A 24041-nucleotide genomic window follows, 5' to 3' on the forward strand; every position below is an offset into this window, starting at 1 on the left:
GCTGCCTTGGCTCAGTCCTTTGTTATCTCAGGCCTGCACCACTGAAATCAGTCTTCATGCCTCCAGTCTTGCTCTCCTCCAATTAATTCTTCACACTTCTGCCAGAGTGCTCTTTATTTTTTGTTTGTTTGTTTATTCTTAATTTTAGTTTAAAAAAAAATCACACAAGTAATGCACGTTCATTGGTATAAAAAAAAAGTATACACCAGAAAAAAAGAAAAAAATCACCAATAACTCCACCACCCAGAGATAATCTTTTGATATATGACCTTCCAAATTTTTTTCTATGTACTTCACTTAGATACTTAAACATTTTTGTTATTTACAAAATTGGAATACTCTACATACTCTTCAGGAATCTGCTTTTTTCACTATTGATTATAACGAACACCTTTCCATGTCAATAAACATACATCTATAGTTATCATTTTAATAGCTGCATGGTATGCCACTGTATGGTTGTAACATGATTTAACAGTCTCTCACTAGGACATTTAAACTATCTCCAATTGTCCCACTATTAGAAACAATGCTATGATCAACATCCTTGTACAAACATCTTGATGAAGGTGTTTTACTATTCCCATAGAATAATTTCCTAGACATGGAATTTTGGGGCCAATGGGGATGCACATTTTTAAGTTTTTGATTTATAATAATAAATTGCTATACCTCTCTCACCCACTCCATTTTATCAATTTACACCACCAGTCGTTTGAGAATGTCTTTTTCCTCACACCTTTTCCAACACTGGGCATTATCATTCATTTTAATCTTTGCCCATCTTACAGGTAAAAAATTGCATTTCATTGTTTTATTGTATATCTTTGATTCTTAGGGAAGTTATTTTTCCATATATTTACTGGCCATTTGCATTTCTTTGTGAATTGTTAATTCATGTCTTTTGCCCATTTTTCTTTTGGGGCACAGCACAATCTTTCCAAAATGTAGATCTGATCATACTACTCTCATTCAATGTCTGCCCCAAACTTTCAGGCCCTTCATGATTTGGTCCTTACCTACCTCTTTAAATTGTCTCCATCACATGCACCATGAATCAAAAGCTCCGGCCACACTGAGCTACTTGCATTCTCTAGAAGCGTTTCATGCCTCTGTGACTTGACATACGTTGTTCTTGCTCTCTTGAGTGCCGCTGCCGCCTTCTTCATCTAGGTAATTCCTATTCCGACTCAGCTCAGTTTCCTTCTCTAACCAGCTCTCCTACCCCACTCCTACTGAACTCCCAGAAAAATCTAGTGCTTGCCCATCACAGCACTTTTCAGGATCATCTGTTTACCTATTTTAGGTTTCCACTAGACTGAACTCCCTGAAGGAAGGGACCATATCTTAGTTGCTTTTGTACTTGTGATAAATATTTGCTGAATGAATAAAGAGTCTAACTTCTTACAAGATACCTTTGGCTACATGTATCATATGTACCTCAAATCCAACATGTCCAAAGACAAATTCATTTTTATCCTCCTTTTGCACCCCATCTAACACCTGTTCTTCCTCTTTCCTATCCCGGTGACATTCCCATTCATTGTATATCTGATCTCCTTATCTCCTAAATCCAATTGATCTACCCTCTTAATAGCTCTTGAATATGCCCCCTCCTTTCCCCCTACTCTCAACAGGTCTCAGTTGAGATCCTTATCATTGCCCTAGAGTTATGCAATATGCAAATTTGATGTTACTTCCTTTTCGTTAAAGTGATGATTCCCATTACCCAAAATCTAAATGTCTTCACGTGACATTTAAGGTCCTCTATAATATAATCCCTTGCTACTTTGGGAGCCACAACTCCCAAGAACCTCCCTTGGCTCTGGAACATACGTTGTTATATTTCTGTGCCTTTGAACATATTGTTGCATCTCTAAGGATCTCCTCACCTGCTGCCACTTATCTACTTAGTAGACTCCTATTCATCCTGTAAGGCCCAGTTCAAATGTTCCCTCATCTGTAAAAAACCTTCCCTGATTACTCCAAGCAGAGTGAGAGACACTCCCTCTTCAGTGGTGACTTGGCACTTTGTACCTAACTTATGCTATAGCACTTATCACATTGTATTTGTAATGATTTTATTTGTATCAGTCTCTTCCACTAGACTGTGAGCTCCTCAAGGGCAGAATATGTCTTGCTCCTCTGTGTACCCCCAAGGGCCTAGCACAGTGCCTGGCCCTAGTAGGTGCTCAGGAAATGTTTGATGGATGCAAGTAATCTGATGCTGGGCCCTCTGACATCATAGCTGGGCAGTGACGCCACAGCCCTGTAGCATGTTGCTGCCCATTACCTGATGTTGCTATCCTCCAAACCATGAGAAGCCTCCCCACCGTCTCCCTCATAGGACATCATGCTTTCTTCATTTTCCATGCCCATCCTTGTGTTCTCCTGAAGCATGCGGGGCTGTTTGGGTCTTATCCCACCAGATCCCACATCAGAGTCACTTCCGCTTTCACTCAGCTGGATAGCTGTGAAAAGAGACAGATCCTGCAATAAGCTTGACAGAGTTAACATCTTCGGCTTGGTCCTCCAAAGCTAGTTACTCTCACACATCTACACAGGCATCTTGCCTGGACTCCTCACCTCAGAGGAGTGCCTCGGGTCAACACTGGTGAGAGCTGTAGTGCGGAAACTGAATCCAAATAACCACTTCCTTTTTCCATCTCAGTCCAATCTATTTGTGTTTTTCCTATCATCTCCTCCTGTACTTTTTCCCTGCCATTACCATCAACCCACAAAACATCCCAAAGCAGGATCTTTTCTCTTTTTTTTTTTTCGTGAGGAAGATCAGCCTTGAGCTAACATCCATGCCAATCTTCCTCTTTTTGCTGAGGAAGACCGGCCCTGGACTACCATCTGTGCCCATCTTCCTCCACTTTATGTGAGACACTGCCACAGCATGGCCTGGCAAGCGGTGCATCGGTGCGCGCCCGGGATCCGAACCCAGGCCGCCAGCAGCAGAGCGCGCGCACTTAACTGCTAGGCCATGGGGCCGGCCCCAGGATCTTTTTTCTCAATTTTCCTTCCCTATTGCCACAAATAACACTTCTTTGTCATCTTTCTCAAGCATTCATACCACAGCTGCTACTTGGGCATTGCCTTTTCCACTGTTATCTTTTGTACCTCCTGTGTTGTATTTCTTCACTTCCTCTAAGGCTACTGAATTTGATCATCCTCTGAGTGAGTACTCAGTACTCTGAGATAAAATTAATGGGACTTAAATAAAAGAGCAGCTTCTGGTAACAGCATATATGGCCAAGAGCTTCCTATCCAGTCCTGAGGGTGCTATGGTGAGCTACAGAGAAACAGAAGCAAATGAGCAAGATTTACCAGAGAAAGGATTATCTCCTTCTTCATCACTCGCGGCATCTTCCTCATCATCTTCTCCTTCAGACATAAGCAAATCCTCATACAAGACACTGGCTTGAGGCTGTTGTACAGTTCCTTCCTCTTCGTCTGCAAGATCACCATCTGCATCTTCACCTTCCTGAATAAGATCAGTTTGGGTCCAAGTCCCATCAGTCGACCAAGTAAGAGACCAGAAGCCACCACCAGCCCCCAGTTTGCTGCCTCACAAAAAGTTAAGTAATTTTGGTGCATAGTGTTATTTTGCTGGTTCCAAGGATTAAAGTCAGATTGGGCCTCACTATGGAGACCCTCTAATATTGCCCTGGGATTTGGCCTGCCCTGTACTGTTGGGGCTCCTATCATGTAAGGGTATAATGTAACCATAAGCTTTCTATAAGCATACTCACTGGGGCTGGAGTCTTAGGTTTCCCATCCTCCTCCTCATCATCAAACCCTTCAATATCTACATCAGAGTCTTCCTCGCCCAGCCTACCTCGGCCCTGGCGCATCTGAGTAAGGAACACAAATAGCACATCATTGAGGGACGTGCTGGTAGGAGGAGTTAACCAAAGGCTCTCACCCAGGACGGATGCTCCTCCCTGATAGTCCAGCCAACTCCACACCTAGTGGGGGCTGTTTACACTGCTCAAAGCATGTGCATTTTCCCCATTCATTCTTTGGAAATCATGGGTAGGAAAAAAAACCCAAAGAAGAGGAAGATCCTCGGTCTACTCTTCCTGTAGCATCACAAGGAGACTCTTCATTTCTAATCCAAGCTTTCCTTAGCTTCTGTTGGACTCTGTGGGACAGAAAAACCCTCCTGGGTTTTGTACTCTCCAGTGGAACCCTGACTGAGATCAGTTGATAGGATTTCTCACTTCAGATCAGGAGTATCTTCTGATACCTCTAGAAAAAGCTAATTTTAAAAAATTTAATTTAATTTTATAAATAATTTTAATTTAGATTATAGTATACATACAGTAAAGCATCAGGGCAATTATTTTGAACTCTGTCTCTGAATGCAGTTGGTCTTTCTAGTCACCTGTCAGGTTGCTCTGATGCCTCATATACTTTTCACATCGTGCCTTCCCTGAAGTTCTGCTGTGCCTGACTCTACCCATGGGGACAGACAGAAGACAATGCCAGTCATGTGACCTGTCACCATCCCACCTTGAAATCACATTTCTAAGCCTTCATTCTCAGGACCAAGGGGCCCAATCATCTTTGACACATGTCCTATATCACATCACCACTTCCCCATTCCCCACCCCAAAGCATACTACCAATCTCACAAGAGAAAAAGAACATCCTACCTGTGTCACCTGCTTTTCTGGAGTGGCAGTGGGAATATCCAGGACAGACATATTGCTCTCATCTTGAAATACAGAGGCATCTCGAGACATACTGAGGGATGTGTTGGTATCATACAAATCAGGAGGCTGTGGCACAAATCATACAATTTAGCTTCTATTTAGAAAAGGGAGTAAGAAATACAAAGAACTCCCCTTTAGAGCATTCATTGCAGAAAAGGGTCATGCAGAGCAATCCATTTAAAGTGAAAACACAGTTTGACACAGCTTTATGGACGGGTTTTTGGGAATCTTATAAATGTTGTTCATTCTAGCAGAGAGGCATCTGATGTACATGATCATAAGCCTGAAGCAGAAAAGTATCAAAGCTATGGGACAATTCTATGTCCTAACAGCTTTTCTGGTCAATAACCTAGTTTCTTCTAAGCTTTGTCTTCTTGTTTTTAGGCCTAGGGCTTCATAGCAGTGCTACTTTAATTGTCTGGTTTAGAGACATCTAACAGGAAATGGAATAAAAGAATTTCAATTCCAACAAGAGCATGGAATGGCTTAACAGCTTATGAGCTCATCAGAGGATGCTACGAGGCAAAATGGTGTGGTGAAAAATCATGGGCTTTGGAGTAAACTGTTCTGGGTTTGAGTCCTGGCTCCACCATTTGCTAGCTGAGTAACTTTAGCAAATTACTTAATCTCTCTAAGCCTTGGTTTCCTCAACTGTAAAACATGGATGATAATGTCTACCTCACAAGGTTGTTGGGAGAATTAAGAGATATGTGTAAGCTCCTTACTCAATGCCTGGTATTCAATAAATTACAGATCCCTTCCCTCTTCCCGCTCCTGAAGAGAACAAGGATTTAGCAAATGGACTATTCAGTGATAGGAGGGCAGGAGGGACTAATAAAGAACAGGCTGGGGGCCAGCCTGGTGGCATAGCAGTTAAGTTCGTGCACTCAGCTTTGGCGGCCCAGGGTTCGCAGGTTCGAATCCCAAGCATGGACCGATGCACCACTCATTAAACCATGTGTGGAGGCATCCCATATACAAAAATAGAGGAAGATGGGCACAGAGGTTAGCTCAGAGCCAAGCTTCCTCAGCAAAAAAATGAGGAGGATTGGCAACAGATGTTAGCTCAGAGCCAATCTTCCTCACACACACACACACACAAATAATAAAAATTAGGGGAAAAAAACCAAAAAACAGACTGGAGAAGTAGGAAAGAGTTTTCTAAAAAGCTGGTTGAGGGCAGAAATATTCTATAGCTATTAAAAAATCATGTTTTCAGACTCTTTAATGAAATAAAATGCTCATAATATAATGTGAAGTGAAAACAAGACACAGAACTATATTGACCAATTTCACTTTAAAAGTGTGTCTATAGGGGCCGGCCTGGTGGCGTAGCAGTTAAGTTCCCATGCTCTGCTTCGGCGGCCCAGGGTTCGCCAGTTCGGATCCCGGGCGCAGACCTACTCACCGCTCATTAAGCCATGCTGAGGCGGCGTCCCATAAAGAGCAACTAGAAGGATGTACACCTATGACACACAACTATCTACTGGGGCTTTGGGGAGAAAAAAAAAAGGAGGAAGATTGGCAACAGATGTTGGCTCAGGGCCAATCTTCCTCAAAACGAAAAAAAGTGTGTCTATAAATGCGCACACACACACACAGTCACAAACACACAGACACGTCACAAATTTGAAAGAAACAACAGAATGTTCACAGTGGCTGGTTCTTTCCACTTGGACTTGACTGGTGGACTTGATTTTAGGTAACTTATTTCTTCTTTATATTTTCCACTTTTTCACAATGAACATGTTACTTTTATCAACAAAAAAAATCCACTTATGTGTTACTTTGTGTTTTTTTAAAAGCAAACAAGCAAGGCTGATTAAGAAGAGAGTTTTGGAGAAAGAGAGGAAAACAATTCAAAGCTTTACCGAGCAGATAAACTAGTTTTGGAACAGGAGAAGAGAAAATCAGGGAATAAAAGGGTCTGTGGGAAACTGGAAAGTGAGTAGTTTTGGATAAAGTGATAAGCTGAATGTATGATGCAATATAAGCCAGGTGGAAACTGTTAAGTGAAAATACATTATTGACTACAGTAGTCCCCACTTATCTGTGGTTTCACTTTCTGCAGTTTCAGTTACTTGCAGTCAACTGCAGTCTGAAAATATTAAATGGAAAATTCCAGAAAAAAACAATTCATAAGTTTTAAATTGTACGTCGTTCTGAGTAGCTTGATGAAATCTCCTGCCATCCTGCTCTGTCCCACTTGGGATGTGAATCATTCCTTTGTCCAGTGTATTCACACTGTACACTACCTGCACATTAGTTACTTAGCAGCCATCTCGGTTATCAGATCAACTGTTGCAGTATCGCAGAGCTTGTGTTCAAGTAACCCTTATTTTACTTAATAATGGCCCCAAAGCACAAGAGTAGTGATGCTGGCAATTCGACTATGCCAAAGAGAAGCTGTAAAGTGCTTCCTTTAAGTGAAAAGGTGGAAGTTCTTGACTTAATAAGGAAAGAAAAAAATTGTATGCTGAGGTTGCTAAGAAATCTACAGTAAGAACGAATCTATCCGTGGAATTGTGAAGATGAAAAAGAAATTTGCGCTAATTTTGCTGTTGCACCTCAATCTGCAAAAGTTATGGCCACCTCGTATGATAAGACTTTAGTATAGGAAAAAACATAGTATATACAGGGTTTGGTATTACCTGCAGTTTCAGGCATCCACTGGGGGTCTTGGAACATATCCCCTGTGGATAAGGGGGGACTACTGTAGCACCATTTAGAGTTGGAAGTAAAGTGTGATTACTGTTATGTTTCTATACAACCAGAATCGTATTATGACAAGTTAAACTTACGCAAACACTCTTGAATAACATTGGGTTTGAGAGTAGTAATGACTAAGGACAATCACTCATGTGCATCTTCCACAGGTTAAGAGGTAATGAATTGGGCTTACTATTTTAAAATGTGTATATGTGAGTGAAGACAACGATGAGAGGGTGAAGTGAAATAATGAGGAGGCACTATCTACACCCTGCTCTTCGTAGGAAACCCTCTAACTGCACCAAACAACAGCTACTGCTCAGGAGGGAGCACAGTTGCCAGGTTTTCCTTAGCCCTTTGGGATGGTGACTTTTGGATCTAAGGCTTTGACTCACCAAAGGACCAGGCTTAGGCTGTCATAGACTAGAGCAACCCACGTGCCACTCAGTGGCTAGATTCTCCTGGGGAATGATGGCTTTAACTAACCAGAAAGGGCCTTGTGGATGCTATGGGCCTCTTAGCAAATAGGGGCTTCCTGGGCGACATCACTCACCCAAGCCCCCTTGACCCAATATGCCCACAGACTCCAAAAGCCTTTCCTTGTTCTAGGCCTGGAAGAAGTATCTTAGGGTTCTTTATACTTGACCCCTCAGTAACCTAGGTTCTGGGGTGAAAGAGGAAGTAAAAGATAAGACAGGGAAAGGGCATGAACGAGATAGAGACAGCATCAGTCCAACAGAGATCACAGAGGTTGCATTCTCAGTTCAGAGTGAAACCTGAATAGAATGAAAAAAAGTTTTCCAGTGGGAATTGGGAGAATTTTACATTAAAATATTTGGTTAAATTTGGAAGGGCCTCTGAGGACTTTGTAGACAACTTTCATCCAGATAAGGAAACAAACATTTACTGAATGTCTACTATGTGCCAGGCAAATGAACTCATTTAATGTTTACAACAATCCTGACAAGTACATTTCAGAGAAAAGGAAACTGAGTTAGAGAAGTTAACTTCCCAAGTTCACAAAGCTAGAGGGAGGCAGAGCTAAGACTCAAACCCAGGCCTATTGCCTGTTTTATGCCAAACTTCATGTACTTTCCACTTTACCATAGTGCCTCCAATACCAGAATATGCTATATTCTGGTAAGTCCTATTCTTCAAATATGCCAGCCCTCTAAGAGTATGGTATAGATAAAATATCCTCTTAGCATATTCAAGGGTCAGAAAAACTGAAACTTTCTTATTAATCCTGCTCTCTAGTCTTTTGACATGTAAATTTAAGAACATTATAAATATTACCTGTCTTCATTTACAAGGAGAGGGAGTCAATCCAGGAAAATGGGTCACATCTGAGCTACACTGAGATACCTCTGAGGGATGAGTAATCAGTCATCTATAAGGCACAGGAACAACGTGGCCCATGTCTATAATGGATAAGTCTATATTCTAGGCATGTCCTAGACCCCCAATTCACAGGCAAGGGAGCTCCTGACACTCAAGAGGATGCGTCTGGCCACAGCAGTCAGGGATCTGGTATTCCTAACTATTGCCTAAACAACTAAGACCCCACCCCACTCATTCATCCCACACCTGCCTCTTCTGGATTCAACAAGGCCACCAAGACCCATGGCCCTCACTCACCTTAGCCTTTGAGAAGACAAGAAAGCACACGAATGGCATATAAAGAGGAAGGACAGAGAAGAAGGGTATCTCAGTAAATATATCTGTTAACATGCTCCCAATTTCCCAAACCAATAAGAAAACTGTAAAAGGAGGTTCCCAGTCCTCAGACTCACCTGAGGTGTGTAAGGCCCTGGGGTCATTGGGTCCAAACTTTCTAATTCTGCTTCCTCCAAAGCTGCTTCTTTAGCTGTACAAATATCCTTCTCAAGTTGAGTCAAATGCTCATCATACTGAGAAATAAAGAAAATTAGTGAATTCATTCAACATGTGTTTTAGGCATTGGGGATACAAAAGTAAACAAAACAAGGATAAAAATCCCTGTCTTCATGGAGCTTCTATTCTAGTAGCAGGACACATGATAATTAAAATAAATAATTATACAGTTTGTTATAAACATTTAGTGCTAGGTAAGAAAATAAAGCAGGGAAGGAAATAAGGGATGTGGGCTGAGGGTTAGGGGTGGGATGTTCCATTTCAAAACAGGAGAGGCAGGGAAGGCCTTCTCACCCAAGAAACGAAGGGATTCCAGAAAGCTAGATCTCAAGGGGACCTCCTCTTTACCACCTACCTCAGCCAATGTCTGGTAACAGACATTCACAATCTCCTGGGCAGTCTTAGTATACTGACTCTCAGGCCCTATAAATGAAAAAAGAAAACACCATTACCTTTGCAAACTTCAGTTCCAGAAATTTACATACTGTCACCAGCAGGGGTGTTCCATTATCCCAGACCCACAAAATCATGCTTCAGCTTTAACTTGGACTCTTGCTCTACTTTTAGAGGTGGAAAATTTCAAACATATACAAAAACAGAGACACTAATATAATGAACTCCCATGTACCCATTACCCAGCTTCAATGATTATCGACACATGGTCAATCTTGTTTCATTTAAACCTCAACTTTCACAGTCCTCCATAATTATTTTGAAGCAAATTCCAGCTTCATTTCATTTCATCCATAAATTGTTCAGTATGTATCTTTAAGGACTCTTTTAAAAAATAACTATGTATGATACTATAATGATAGATACATGTCATTATACATTTGTCTAAACTCATACAATGTACAATACCAAGAGTGAACCCTAAGGTAAACTATGGGCTTTGGGTAATAATGATGTGTCAATTCAAGTTCATCGAATGTAACAATTTACCACTCTGGAGAGGGATATTGATAATGGGGGAGACTATGCATGTGTAGGGGCACAGGGTATATGGGAACTCTCTGTAACTTCCACTCAATTGTGCTCTAAACTGCTCTAAAGAATAAAGTCTATTAAAAAAACCCAAACAAACCAACTATATTACATCTAAAATAATTAACAATAATTTTTTAATATTATTAAATAGCCAGTCAACATTCAAATTGCCCCAACTGTTTCATAAATGTTCTTTTACATTTGATTTCTTTGAATCATAATCCAAATAAAGTCCACATGTTGCATTTGGCTGATGTGTCTCTTTAAGGCACTTTTACTATTAGGTGATTCTTAACCAAACTATACAGTTCCCCATATGGCCTTTGTCACAAGTTGCAAACTGGTGACTTGCAGGTCAATCCAATTTTGTTTGGCCCACATAAAAAGTTTAGTTTGCGCGACTGGATTGAGCTGTAAACCCATAATACAACACTTTTTTGTATGTAAATTATACCTCAATAAAAAGTTAAAAAAAATCTTAGTTGACATCATTTAACAACTAACAGATTTCATATAAAACCCCAAATGTCTGGCTTCTCTTAAAAAATTAAAAGATGTGGCAACAGGGGGTCAGCATTCCCACAAGATACCAATGGCTGGAGCTGAGTAGCAGGGACCCCTTTTAGATAAGGCATGTGTTCTCCAGGTTACCACAGTCCCCAGAAGGTTTACTTAACTCATTTATACCTGGACCCTGAAGGCATCTGAGTTTTTTAATCCCTGCCTTAAGTGCTTTATGATAGTCTCGAATATCATGTTCATTCAACCATTCATTCATAAAACATTTTTGAGTACCTTCTATGTGCTATGCATTATACGCTGAAATGAGTAAGATATAGACCATATCCTCAAGAAGCTTATAGTCTAGTACAGTGAGATAGACTATAAACAAATAGGGTAATACAATGCAATGAAAAAATACAGGGTTCAGTAGAGGCACAGAGGGGGAAGTGGCCCATTCTGGGAGGTAAAAGGGAAAGAGGAATTAGGAAAGGCTTCACAGAGGAGGTGATCCCTGAATTAAACCTACTGTTTATCAGGATGTAAAGGATAAAAAATATACTACATGCACGTGTGAAGCTTTCACGCCATACCTACTCTCCTAGCTTGTAATAATACAAGCTATTATATGAACAAAGAAGTCTCTTCCAGTTAAAACCTCTCACAAGTATAGGCCATCTATTTTTTATTTTTATTTATTTTTTTTATTATTTTTGTGTGTGTGTGAGGAAGATCAGCCCTGAGCTAACATCCATGCTAATCCTCCTCTTTTTGCTGAGGAAGACCGGCTCTGAGCTAACATCCATTGCCAATCCTCCTCCTTTCCACCCCCCCCAAAGCCCCCCAGTAGATAGTTGTACATCATAGTTGCACATCTCTCTAGTTGCTGTATGTGGGACGCGGCCTCAGCATGGCCGGAGAAGCGGTGCGTCGGTGCACGCTCGGATCCGAACCCGGGCCGCCAGTAGCAGAGCGCGAGCATTTAACCGCTAAGCCACGGGGCCGGCCCGGCCATCTATTTTTTAAAAGATATAAAATAAAGCTGTGTCCTGACACAAGTTGACTGTGCCAAACACAAATAAACCAGAAATAAAACTAAGTTGACCATCAAGATACTTAAGACACATATGAAGACAGCTAGAGCTGGCTCACAATCAAGAATAGTTTGAGTGATAAGAAGACTGCAGTTCAAGTTTCTAGAGTTCTGATCTCCTAGGGCTACCAGTAGGTTGGTCCTCAAAATACTGATGGAGACAGACCGCAAAAGTTATCAGACAAGCTTTCATGTCGACAGTAATGCATGAAGCTAGAGAAAAGAGGCTGCATACAGGTTACAGGCCTCCTTCACGGAGTCAGTACAACAGCAGCTTTTTACAGTATACTGGCTCTTCTACCTACAGGGACCTGCCTCATGGCTAAAATTCCAACCTACAGATTAAAAATTCAGCCCTTACTCTACACCTCAGTTTTGAAACCTAAACATAAACCAACCCTTCAACATCTCAGTGCTCTCCTTTATAATACAGGGGAAAATGAGTTTTATACATTTGCAAAGTTTTCTCTCTTACTTTAAACCATTTTGAAGATGGGACCTCTTCCCTCCCCATTTTCTTTGCAACACACAACTCTAAAGAAATACCCACTAATGATACCCCCAGAATATAAAAAAAATACACTTATTTACACAGCTGACACATTTGTCTATGTGTTTTGATTCCTACCTGTTTGTGTCTGTTCTCAGGTTTGACAGTCCATGTTCTCAAGAGCTGCAAGGGTTTCAGCTATTTAACTCTATTACTCTACTATATGCAAAGTAGCATTAAAGTATTTTTGATGAAAGATGGTGGTGGAGTTGTAAAACCACTGTTAACACCACCAAAAAAGGATAAAAATACCCAGATGTTTTCTTATCCCTACCTATACCAGGAATTCTTGAATGGGGTGGTAATGAGAGAGAGAGAGAGCCATGAACCTCCCGAAACTGTAAACAAAATTCTGCACGTAACATACATTTTTTCTGGGTAGAGGATCCGTGGTTTCTCATCAGACTCTCAAAGGGGTCCATAACCACCTCCACAAAGCTAAAAATATTGCTCTATATTCTGCAGCAATCAAGAGCTTACTAGAAGTAAGATGATCAGCTTTAATTTTCACAGCTTAGGAAGAAAAGAGTCCAGTGAAGACACATACAAAGATAAAAGGGCCTCTATGGGAATAATTAAAGTGCTGGTTTGGGCTACTGTGGGGTAAAAAAGAGTAAGGAGAAACTGAATTCCAATTTCCCAGTCCCTAAAGGGTTACTATACAGAAAATCAGAATTAATTTATAAAGTAATTTCCAGAATGACACAATAATGAATATGAAAGATAAGGTCATCTGTGAATTATTAGGCCTACAGGAGTATTCTCCCTACAGGAGAATAAGCTACCTATTTACAAAAATGAATGTTTTTCTGAATATATTTTGCTTTTTCTCTCTCTCCTTTTGCATGGCAAAGCAACTACAAATACCTTGTCAAAGAAATATATTTATTTATACTTTGCCTCATTCCAAATAAGAATTGGCAGTAGCCTACACAATATCACATATAATTCAAATCCAAATGTCCTTAAATAGTGGTAATTCCAATGACAGCTTTGGAAAGTTGATATTCCACGAAAATTAAGAAAATTCTTTTTGTCATTTCTAAGTTAATTTGGGAAAACAAGTAGTATTGCTATCTGAAAGGTTTCAGAGAAAAATATCAGTCAAGTTGGTGAGCAGTCTTGCACCACCAAGGAGAAGAGGAGGTTAGTGATCACTTCTAAGCTCACATTTCCTTTGAGAACCTTTCCCCAAATACTAAAAATAACCTTCCTCCTAGTGCTCTGCCAAAACAAGCATAAATTATTATCACGACAGGGAACGGTGCGGGGGATATGCATGTGTTAATGTGAACCATTAAAATTAAAAAATAAAATAGAAGCTCAGTAGCAGTCAAAAGCTTTTTAAAAAAAATCAGTGCCAGATTTAAAAAGAGAAAAAAAAGAAAGAAATCTGCACAGCTAATTCCTAATGAAACTAGAATTATTAAATTCAACTATGCATAGTCCACAGATCCCAAAGAGATGAGCTTGGGCTCTCCCAATTCTTAACTACTTATCTCAAATTAGATCCAGAAAAGGTAAAAAGAGAAGTGAATCTAATCTTTCAGACTGTAGATAGGCTCTTTACATTATGCAGAATGTGGACCAAATGCAAATTAAGATGTTTAGTTTCCAAGATAAGAGGTTTGATCTCTCAAACCAGAGTAACAGAACCTCACTCAGAATCTGGACTAGAAACTCAAGGAGCTACAAACTACCCAGAGGGAATTGGGGTAATAAATCTCACTGGGCAAGGGGAGGATTTACACTCAGGACCTACCTGATGAAAAGCCCCAAAGAACCTGAAAATGCTTGTTTTTCCCAAATGAACCACCAGTCCATTTAGCAACTTTAAAAAAAATATATAGCCTTGGCTAAATACACTCATCTCATATCTGTACAACTACTAGAAAAATAACAATATAAACACTTCAAAACACCTTTCCCTGTACAAATTTTTTTTTTTTTTTGGTGAGGAAGATTAGCCCTGAGCTAACCTCCTTGCCAATCCTCCTCTTTTTCCTGAGGAAGATTGGTCCTGAGCTAACATCTGTAACCATCTTCCTCTACTTTATATGTGGGATGCCTGCCACAGCACGGCTTGATGAGCAGTGCATAGGTCCGCACCCAGGGCTGAACCTGCGAACCCCGGACCACCGAAGTGGAGTGTGCAAACTTAACTACTATGCCCCTGGGCCGGCCCCCATAGAGTAAAATTTATAATAGGGTTTGACTCTTCATTTTTAAGCACTTACTATATAAGCCAGGTACAGTGCCAGGCTCTGGTGATTTAAAGATAAAAAATAAAAAACAAAGCAGAACAAACAAACAAAAAAGAAAACAAGTGACAGGTTCTTGTTCTTGATGCCCTTCATGGCCTCATGGAAGATACATACACACAAACTCATAATTTCAATAATGTATAAAGTACTAAGGGACTGTAGACAAAATAGCAGCTGTGTCAGAGAGGGAGGCAGTGTTCAAGAACTTCACTGAAATTGTTCTCATCAAGTCAACAGTGATATGCTAACTGCCAAATCCAGTGGGCATTTTTCAGACTTGACCTTAGAAGCTCTGTTTTATATTTGCAACGGACATTCACTTTTTCTTCCTTGAAACTCTAATCCCATGGCTTCTACAGTACCACTCTCCACTCTTTCCCGGTACCGCACCTTTATCTATTAGTTCATTTCACAGATAGTTACTGATACTGAGTAAAATATTATCTTAAGCACCAGGGATATAAGATAGACGTGGTTCCTGCCCTCATGAAGCTTACGGCAATCACTCATTAGATTTAGGCCACTAAGTCTACCTGTGCCCATTTTTCTTTCTATACTCTTAGCCCAACTCTACATGACACCAACTACAATAGCTTACATAGAATAAATATGAGGGAAGTTAGCACTGATTTATATCCTTCATGGTAAGGTTTTGTTTTGTTTCTCCTGGCACCACAAAGTTGCCTTGAAAATACATTATGGAAACTCCAGGGCTGAAAGCAAGCCTACTTTTCTGTGTCTCCTTTTTCTTTTAATAAATAAAAATCTTTATTTTCCCAAATGATATTTTGTTAAATGTGAACTTTGTTGTAGCCTTAATATTTTCTGGTGCATATTTGTTTACTGGCATATTATACTATCTCACTCACCACAAGTACAGGACTTTTGGTGAGATGCTGCCTTATACCAGATTGCTATATCACTAGCTTCTAGCTCAATACAGTATGTAAGAGAAGAGGGCTAGTTAAGTTATGGACATCATACATTTATTCTCTATCAAATTTAAGCAGAAATTGAATTCTTGCACAACAAAGCAGTATTCTCATAGAAATGAAATGCCAAATTACAATTACCACTGGGCAATCTCTCTCTACTTCAGCCACAGCATTTTTAAAAACAAAGCGGAAATCCAATTTAGATATTTTTTTCAGAAACATACATAATGACATTTAACTCTTCTGCCTTTTTCAGTCACATATGAACAGATTTTACCTAAACAAGATCACACACTTACATGAATGAAAACTTGTCCATAACATATGGTCAAGTGAAAGAAGAAAATTGTAGAACAGAATGTAAATATATGATTTAACTTGTCAAAAAAGAAAAAGTATATGGTACATATAGAAAAAGGTCCAGAATGCTTCACATCAAACCTGACACTGGCTACCCTAGAGAATGGGATGGGAAGAGGGAAAGGACAGAGAGATTTTTCTTTTTCACTTTATACAAGTCTATATGGTTTGATTTTTCTAAGTGAGCATGTAAATTTTTATGATGGAAAATTCTGGTTTAAGTTATATACTTGAATTTTATTTTATTTTTTATTATTATTTTTTTTAGAACATTCTTTTTTTTTTTTATAATTTTACTCATTTATTTTTTTCCCCCAAAGCCCCAGTAGATAGTTGTATGTCATAGCTGCACATCCTTCTAGTTGCTGTATGTGGGACGCGGCCTCAGCATGGCCGGACAAGTGGTGCGTCGGTGCGCGCCCGGGATCCGAACCCGGGCTGCCAGCAGCGGAGTGCGCGCACTTAACCGCTAAGCCATGGGGCCGGCCCTATACTTGAATTTTAAAGAAATAATTTGATTGGCAAAGATTTTTAAGCACTGATAATTCCCAGTGTTGGAGAGGGTTGTAGGAAAACAGGCATTCTCCCTCATTGTTATTTTTACTATAAACAGATACAATCTTTTGGAACACAGTTTCAGAACGTCTATCAAAATTTCCTACGCAAATATTCCCACAAGCATGCAATAATATCAATGAAATACAAAAAGAGGGAAAAGCTGCTTGCAAACCAGCATTACAGAAATACTTTAAATGCCCAACAGGGGAATGGTTAAATAAATTACAATATATATATCTATGCTATGGAATACATTAAAAAGAACGATATGTACTAACAACAAGACAGGATCAATAAGATGTCAATTCTCCCCAAATTGATTTATAGGCTTAACTCAATTCCTATCAAAATCCTGATAAGACTTTTTTGTAGATATAGATAAGATTCCTCTAAAATTTATATGGAAAGGCAAAAGAATAAGAAAACAACTTAGAAAAAGAATAAAGTGAGGGGAATCACTCTACCTAATAAGATTTACCATATAGCTATGTAACCACAGAGGTGTGCAAAGGGACAGATACATAGATCCATGGAACAAAATAAACCCAGAAGTAGACCCACACAATCAACTGATTTTTGACAAAGGTGCTCAAAGCAATTCAACGGAGTAAGGATAGTCTTCTCAACAAATGACAATGGAAGAACTGGACATCCACAGGCAAAAAAAGAACCTGAATATGAACCTCATACCGTATACAAAAATTAACTCAAAATGGATCATAGATTTAAATGTAAAACACTAAAACTATAAACTTTTAAAAGAAAATATAAGAGAAAACCTTTGTGACCTTGGGTTAAACAAAGACTTCTTAGAGATATATCAGAAGCACAATCCATAAAAGAAAAAACTGATAAATTGAACTCCATCAAAATTGAATATTTCTGTTCTTCCAAAGATATAGTCAAGAGACTGAAAAGACAAGATACATACTGAGATAAAATCTTAGTAAATCATATATCTAATAAGGGACGTGTACACCTAGAATAATATAAAGAATCCTCAAAACTCATTAATAATAAGAAAACAACACAACTGAAACTGGGGTAAAGACATAGACACTTCACTGAAGGAAACATACAGATGGCAAATAAGCACATGAAAAGATGTTTAACATCAACAGCTATTAGACAAATGCAAAGTAAAACAACGAGACAGAAGTACAGCTAAAATTAAAAAAAATAGTGATAATACTAAATACTGCAGAGAAACTGGATCATTCACACACTGCTAGCGGAATTGTAAAATGGTACAGGCACTCTGGAAAAAGAGTATTGTAGTTTCTTATAAAACTAAACATATGTTTACCATCATACTCTTGGGCATTTTTCCCAGAGCAATGAAAATTTATATTCACACAAAACCCTGTACAGAAATGTTCACAGCAGCTTTATTCATAATAGCAAAATACTGAAAACCTGAATGTCCTTCAATGAGTGAATGGTTGAACAAACTCTGGTACAATGGAACACTACTCAACAAATAGAAAAAGGGAATTATTGATACATACAACAATTTGGATGGATCTCAAGAGAATTATGCTCAATGGAAAAAGTCAACCTCATAAATATTGTATTATTCTTTATATAACACATTCAAATGTCAAAACTACAGAGATAGAGAACAGATAAGTGGTTGCCAGGGAACAAGGACAGTGCTGGGTGCATGTGGCAGGGGATATGGATACAAAGAGGGAGCATCAGGGAGTTAGTTCTGTGGTGATAGAACAGTTCTAAATCTCGATTGTGGTTGCGGTTACATGATGGCACAAAATTGCATAAAACTATACACACACACACACACATGAATATAGACTTGTTTTAAAAGGTGCAAACTGAATAAGGTCTGTAATCTAGTTAATGGTAATGTAGCAACATCAATTTCCTGGTTTTGATATTGAACTACAGCTATGTAAGATGTCATCACTGGAGGAAGCTGCTGAAGGGTATACAGGACTCTCTGTATTATTTTTGTAATTTCTTGAGTCTATAATTATTTCAAAACACAAGTTTAAAAAAGAGGATCAGGATATATTCATGATCAAAGACAGCAAATTACAGAATAACTATAAAAATGGCAATTTTTGTAAAAAAACCAAAAATTTTTTAAAACTATGCATAATTATTAAACATATTTTGTACAAGTACAGAAAAAAGTATGGAAGGATATACACTAAACTGTTACTTCTGGGGAATGAAACTATGGGAGATAGGGGTGGGAGGGTAAGCAGAAGCTTTAATTTTTAATTTTATATATTTCTATTTGACCTTTTGACCTTTCTATAAGAAGTATGAATTTTTTTTTTATTTTTTAAAAAAGAGATCTATCTGACAGGAATGTGAATGACAGGTTAGAAAGAGGTAAGTCTAGAGGTTGGGACATTGGCCAGGTGACTATTTATTGTAATAATCTAGGCAAAATATGAGGGCTTGAGTGATATATTGGAAGTTGGGGATTTATTCAAGGGAAAGAATCAAAACTCTGAGGTTTCTGGATGTAGCTACTGGGTGATGCTAGCGCCCCATTAAACCCAGAATAGAAATAGTAAAGGAGTGAGTGGAGTAAAGGACAGAGGAAGAAAGTTGGAATAGAGAAGGATAGAAAACATTCCATTTGAGGCATGTCTGAAGTTCCACTGGGACATCTAAGAGAAAATGTTCACAAGGTGGTTGGGGATATAGATCTTTGCCCAGAATAGAGTTGAGAGTCATCAGGAAAGAGGTGAGAGTTGAAGTTATAGGAACAGGCAGAAAAACATTCAGTAAAGGAGACTGAAAAGGAACGGTCTAAGAGGTAGGAGGAAAATAAGAGCTGAAAGTTATGAAGCCAATCATAATACAGTTTCAAGGAAGAAATGGTCAGTGATGTCAAATACTGGGATGAGGTCAAGATAAGGACTGAAAAGTGCCCACTATATCTGGCAATTACGTGATCCTATTCACTTGGTTATGGTGGGCAGGGTAGAAGCCAGATTAAAGCTAAGTGAGGCATAAATGGCAGGTAAAGAATAGGAGAGAGATGTTACATACTCATAAAGAAATTCTGATCCATGCCACAACATGGAAGAACCTTGAAAACATTATACTAACTGAAATAAGCCAGATACAAAAGGACAAATATTCTATGTATTGTATGATCCCACTTATATGAGGTACCTAGAAAAGGCAAATTCATAGACAGAAAGTAGAGCAGAGGTTACCAGGGGCTGGGAGAGCGAGGTTAGTGTTTAATGGGTAGAGTTGCTGTTTGGAATGATGAAAAAGTTCTGGAAATGGATAGTGATCAAGTGATGGTTGCACAACGTCGTGAATGTACTTAATGCCATTGAATTGCACACTTAAAAATGGTTAAAAAGGCAAATTTTTATGTTGTGTATATTTTACTACAATAAAAACATACAAACAAAAAAGTCTGGCTGTGAAGAGAAAGAGAAAGGGGGGCCGGCCAGGTGGCGCAAGCGGTTAAGAGCACGCGCTCCGCTGCGGCAGCCTGGGGTTGGCCGGTTCGGATCCCAGGCGCGCACTGACGCACCTCTTGTCAAGCCACACTGTGGCGGCGTCCCATATAAAGTGGAGGAAGATGGGCATGGACGTTAGCCCAGGGCCAGCCTTCCTCAGCAAAAAGAGGAGGATTGGCAGATGTTAGCTCAGGGCCAATCTTCCTCACAAAAAAAAAAAAGGGAGAAAGAGAAAGGGTGGCAACAGAGGCTGAAGCAGGATCGAGGGAGATTTTATTCTCTTCAACGATGTAAGAGACTTAACCTTTATGTAGGAATATTTATATCTTGGCCCCAATCTAAGAAGAGTAATTGACAGGAAAAAAAAGAACCTTATTTATTGATGGCCAAACTTACAGAGTAGTCTCATAGGACAGACTTAGAACCTAGTATACAGAAATACTTTAAGCATTATATTAACCAATGAACAATACTGAATCATCTATTCATATTCTTCAAACTGACTGAAACCTTTAGAGTTAATAACCAGTTGGGGGGAAAAAAACCACATGTACAATCGCAGCAAAATTTTTAAATCACCTAGGAATAAACTCAACAACAAAAAAATAGATGCTCAATAGCAACAAAAACTATAAAATATATAGGAATAAATTAAACAAAAGATGCCTAGAAATTATATGAAGAAAACTAGAAGCCTTTATCGAAGGACATAAAAGAAAATGTAAGTAAAGAAAGAAACATAAGCTCCTAGATAGAGAAATGTAATATTATGATATACACTCCTCCAAATTAATCCATAAATTAAATAAGATTTTAACACTGCTTATTTATTTATTTGGGGACAAGTTAGACTCGAGCAAAAATGATTCTAGAGTTTATTTAGAATAACTGAGTGAAGACAGCCAAGGAATTTATAAAGTCTGAGTGATGACCACAGTGATACTATCTGGTGATAATAGAGCAGAGATTAGACAAATAGAGAAATAAAACATAATAGAAAGCCCCTAAAGAGGTTAAAGAATATATAAGAATTTAGTACATGATAAGCATAGCATTTCAATTATTAGAAAAGGATAGACTATTGCATAAATAGAACTTGGACACTTTGGCTAATCATTTGGACGATAAAATAAGTTATTTACCATATACCTTAGATTCTATTTTTAAAAATTGATAAACATTCAAATATTTAAAATATTATAGGTATTAGAAGAAATTATAGTAGGATATCTTGGGGGTAGGGAGGGTCTTTTAAAGAATTATACCAAAGATAGAAATCATGAAGGAAAAGATTGGTAAATAGAACTACATAAAAATGAAGTTTCTCTATGTCAGAAAACACCATAAACTAAATCAAAAGACCTTCTGGGCATAATGGACTAACTGCTATTGAACTAGTTTTCCCACTGTAACCAGAAAATTGGAAATAAAGGAAGTGAGCCCTACAACTGTCCTTGTCTTTCTGCTGAACCCAATCTTACTCACCAAAAAAAAAAAAAAATTAAGATACCTAGCAAGACTGGATACTCATTTCCTTAGGACAACAATCAGATGAAATAAAGTACATACTGCTTTCAATGGAATATGTACTCTTCCAGTTTACTACAATCCAGACCTGGCCCACTTCACTCATTTACATTACCTGCCTGGCCCCTGTAGGCCACTGGAGTTTAAGATCTCTGCTCTTCACCTTTACTCACCATCATTAACCCATTCATATTCTCCAAGGACTTACACACCTGGCACAATCTTCCTCTTGGCTCTAAATGCCTCCCCACCATGGTGGGTTACTCTAATGTTCACATGAACTACCCATCCAAAATCTTTGCAAAATCTTCATGCCAATGGTTTGTACCTCCACTCCACCCAAACATATCCATGCCTATATCCAGCATATTGTCTTTACTGAAAACTGCTTCACCTCTGAAAGTTTCAATTCCAATATCCTACTTTCTTATCACAGCCTTGGATCTATCCAGTTTTTTCATTCTCTCTCTCTGATCTCAAGGAAACTTACAGGCCTATTAATTCTGGTCTCCCAACCTATCAAGCCTCTCCCTGGCTTTAGTTTCTTCCCTAATCAGCCCCCATGCTTTGAAAACTAAGGCAATGTGTAGCAGTATACTAAAGTAAGCTATAGGATTATTGTGGTATATCTCCCTTTATCAGCAATTTTACTTGAAGATGGAGGTGGGGGGAGATATAAAATAATTTGGTAAGAAATTTAAAACATGTTAAAGTACAAACAGATAAGCCTAATGCAAAGTTTGCATAAATTTTAAAGATAAAACTCAAACTGCCAAAGAAATGTCAAACTTTTGTACAGCTGTTTTGGGATACTCCCCTAAACTGGAGACTATGTAGTCACAATCTTCTGCTATAAAGGGTCCTTTGGTGACAAAGTTTGAGGAGCTCAAACTTCAACCTTTTTTTTTCTTGCTAACACCTTCAATCTCCGACCTTTCCAACATATCAAGAAAACAAAATCCCAATCCTGAATCGATTCTATCATCTGCCTTCTCAGTTCCCTAACTTGGTTTGATGAGCACTGACAAAGAAAATTACACAACTGTGCCAATGGATGCTGCTATAAAAATTAATGGTCTCCAACTTCAGCTTGACCCTCAAAGGCAGCTCAACAGTTGTGAAACGTCCTTAGTAAGTTTCTTTTCAGATTTCCTACAACAGATAATTCAAACCCTTATCTACATTCCTCTTCAAATTCCCTCTCCTACCACTTCACCTACTCTCAGCAAAAGACCCTGTTTCCTACTTTACAGAGAAAATAAGAAGTGACCAGGCAGAAACTTTCTCAATGTCTATTTTCCCACCTCCATAGGGACCACATCTCATATCCTTAATTTTCTTCTCTTTCACCTATACAAAGGTCCCCTCCATCCAACTGTCCTCATCACCTTCAACATGTTGGTTACAGTCTTCCTTCTTCCCTTCACAGGCAAGTTTCAGTCCCCACTTTCTTACTTCCCATTCATTCATATCCTCTGCAGTCGGGCTTTTGATTCTACCACTTCACTGAAAGAAGCTCTTCTAATGACCATTCTCTTTGGTCTTCTCTGTGGCACTTGACCTACTGGCCACTTTCCTCTTCTCTTGGTTTCCAGGATATTATTCTCTTCTGGTTTTCCTTTCATTCTAGCCACTCCTCAGTAGTCACCATCTGATCCCTTAAAGGTTGGAATTCGTCAAGTCTATTCTCATCCTACATTCTCTCCTAACTAAACAGTAGTTCCTAACTTTTTTGGGTCACATACAACTTTGATAATCTGCTAAAGCTATGGTCTTTCTACCCAGAAAAACATACAACCATATTTTACATACAGCATCAGGGGCTTCAAGGAATGTACCCTACTCCCTATTTAAGCTCATCTACTAATATTCCTATATGATGATGATTTGAAAAAATATCCATATTTACAGTACAGACTTCTCTTCTGAGCTTTGGACCTGTATATAGCTAACTATCTACTAAAAGCCGTCACTCGGATATCCTACCCCAGCACAACACACCCCAAATTGAACTCTACCACTTTTTCTCCAAAACCACTCCTCCTATATTAGTCAATGGCACCACCAGTTGCCCAAGTCAGAATTCTGGATGTCATCTGATTTATCCATCCTTCCAAAAATGAAAATTTATGTTTTTTTAATTACAAAAGTATTGTGTGCTCAATTAAAAATAATTCAAACACCTAAGTACAAACAAGTACAAATGAAAATTATCCTTTAGTAATTCTACTCTATGGCAACAATTGAGCTAAACAGGGACTGATCTCTTTCGATGGGGTATGTGCTCTCCAGTTCATCAGTCCCAATTGAGCCCATTTCACTCATTTATGTTACCCGTCTGGCCTCTATAGGATCTGAATTTGCAACCTCTTCTGTATATACTGTTGAGTAATCTAGTTTTCAACAATATATCTCGGATATATTTTGAATCAGCATATACAAATAAACCTTGTTTGCTTTAGCTAATCTACCATTTTGATAGCTA

General features: G+C 38.8%; 1 protein-coding gene across 5 annotated transcripts in view; it reads right to left on the reverse strand.

The window, feature by feature from the left end:
* The window catches only part of TAF1 (TATA-box binding protein associated factor 1), a 68426-nt gene that overhangs the window by 2275 nt on the left and 42110 nt on the right, over positions 1-24041 (reverse strand). For 3 of the 5 annotated variants that reach the window (XM_014794880.2, XM_014794881.2, XM_014794879.2), the window contains exons 33-38: positions 9682-9749; positions 9227-9343; positions 4665-4790; positions 3759-3860; positions 3334-3490; positions 2294-2471 (exon numbers count right to left, since the gene is read on the reverse strand). In XM_014794880.2, the coding sequence (XP_014650366.1) occupies positions 2294-2471; positions 3334-3490; positions 3759-3860; positions 4665-4790; positions 9227-9343; positions 9682-9749 (748 nt within the window). The remainder of the gene's footprint in view (positions 1-2293; positions 2472-3333; positions 3491-3758; positions 3861-4664; positions 4791-9226; positions 9344-9681; positions 9750-24041) is intronic. The other 2 variants (XM_004439846.3, XM_004439845.3) reach the window with 1 other exon arrangement.

The sequence above is a fragment of the Ceratotherium simum genome, chromosome X, assembly GCF_057802395.1.
Source record: "Ceratotherium simum simum isolate JZ-2026a chromosome X, ASM5780239v1, whole genome shotgun sequence".
NCBI lineage: Eukaryota > Metazoa > Chordata > Mammalia > Perissodactyla > Rhinocerotidae > Ceratotherium > Ceratotherium simum.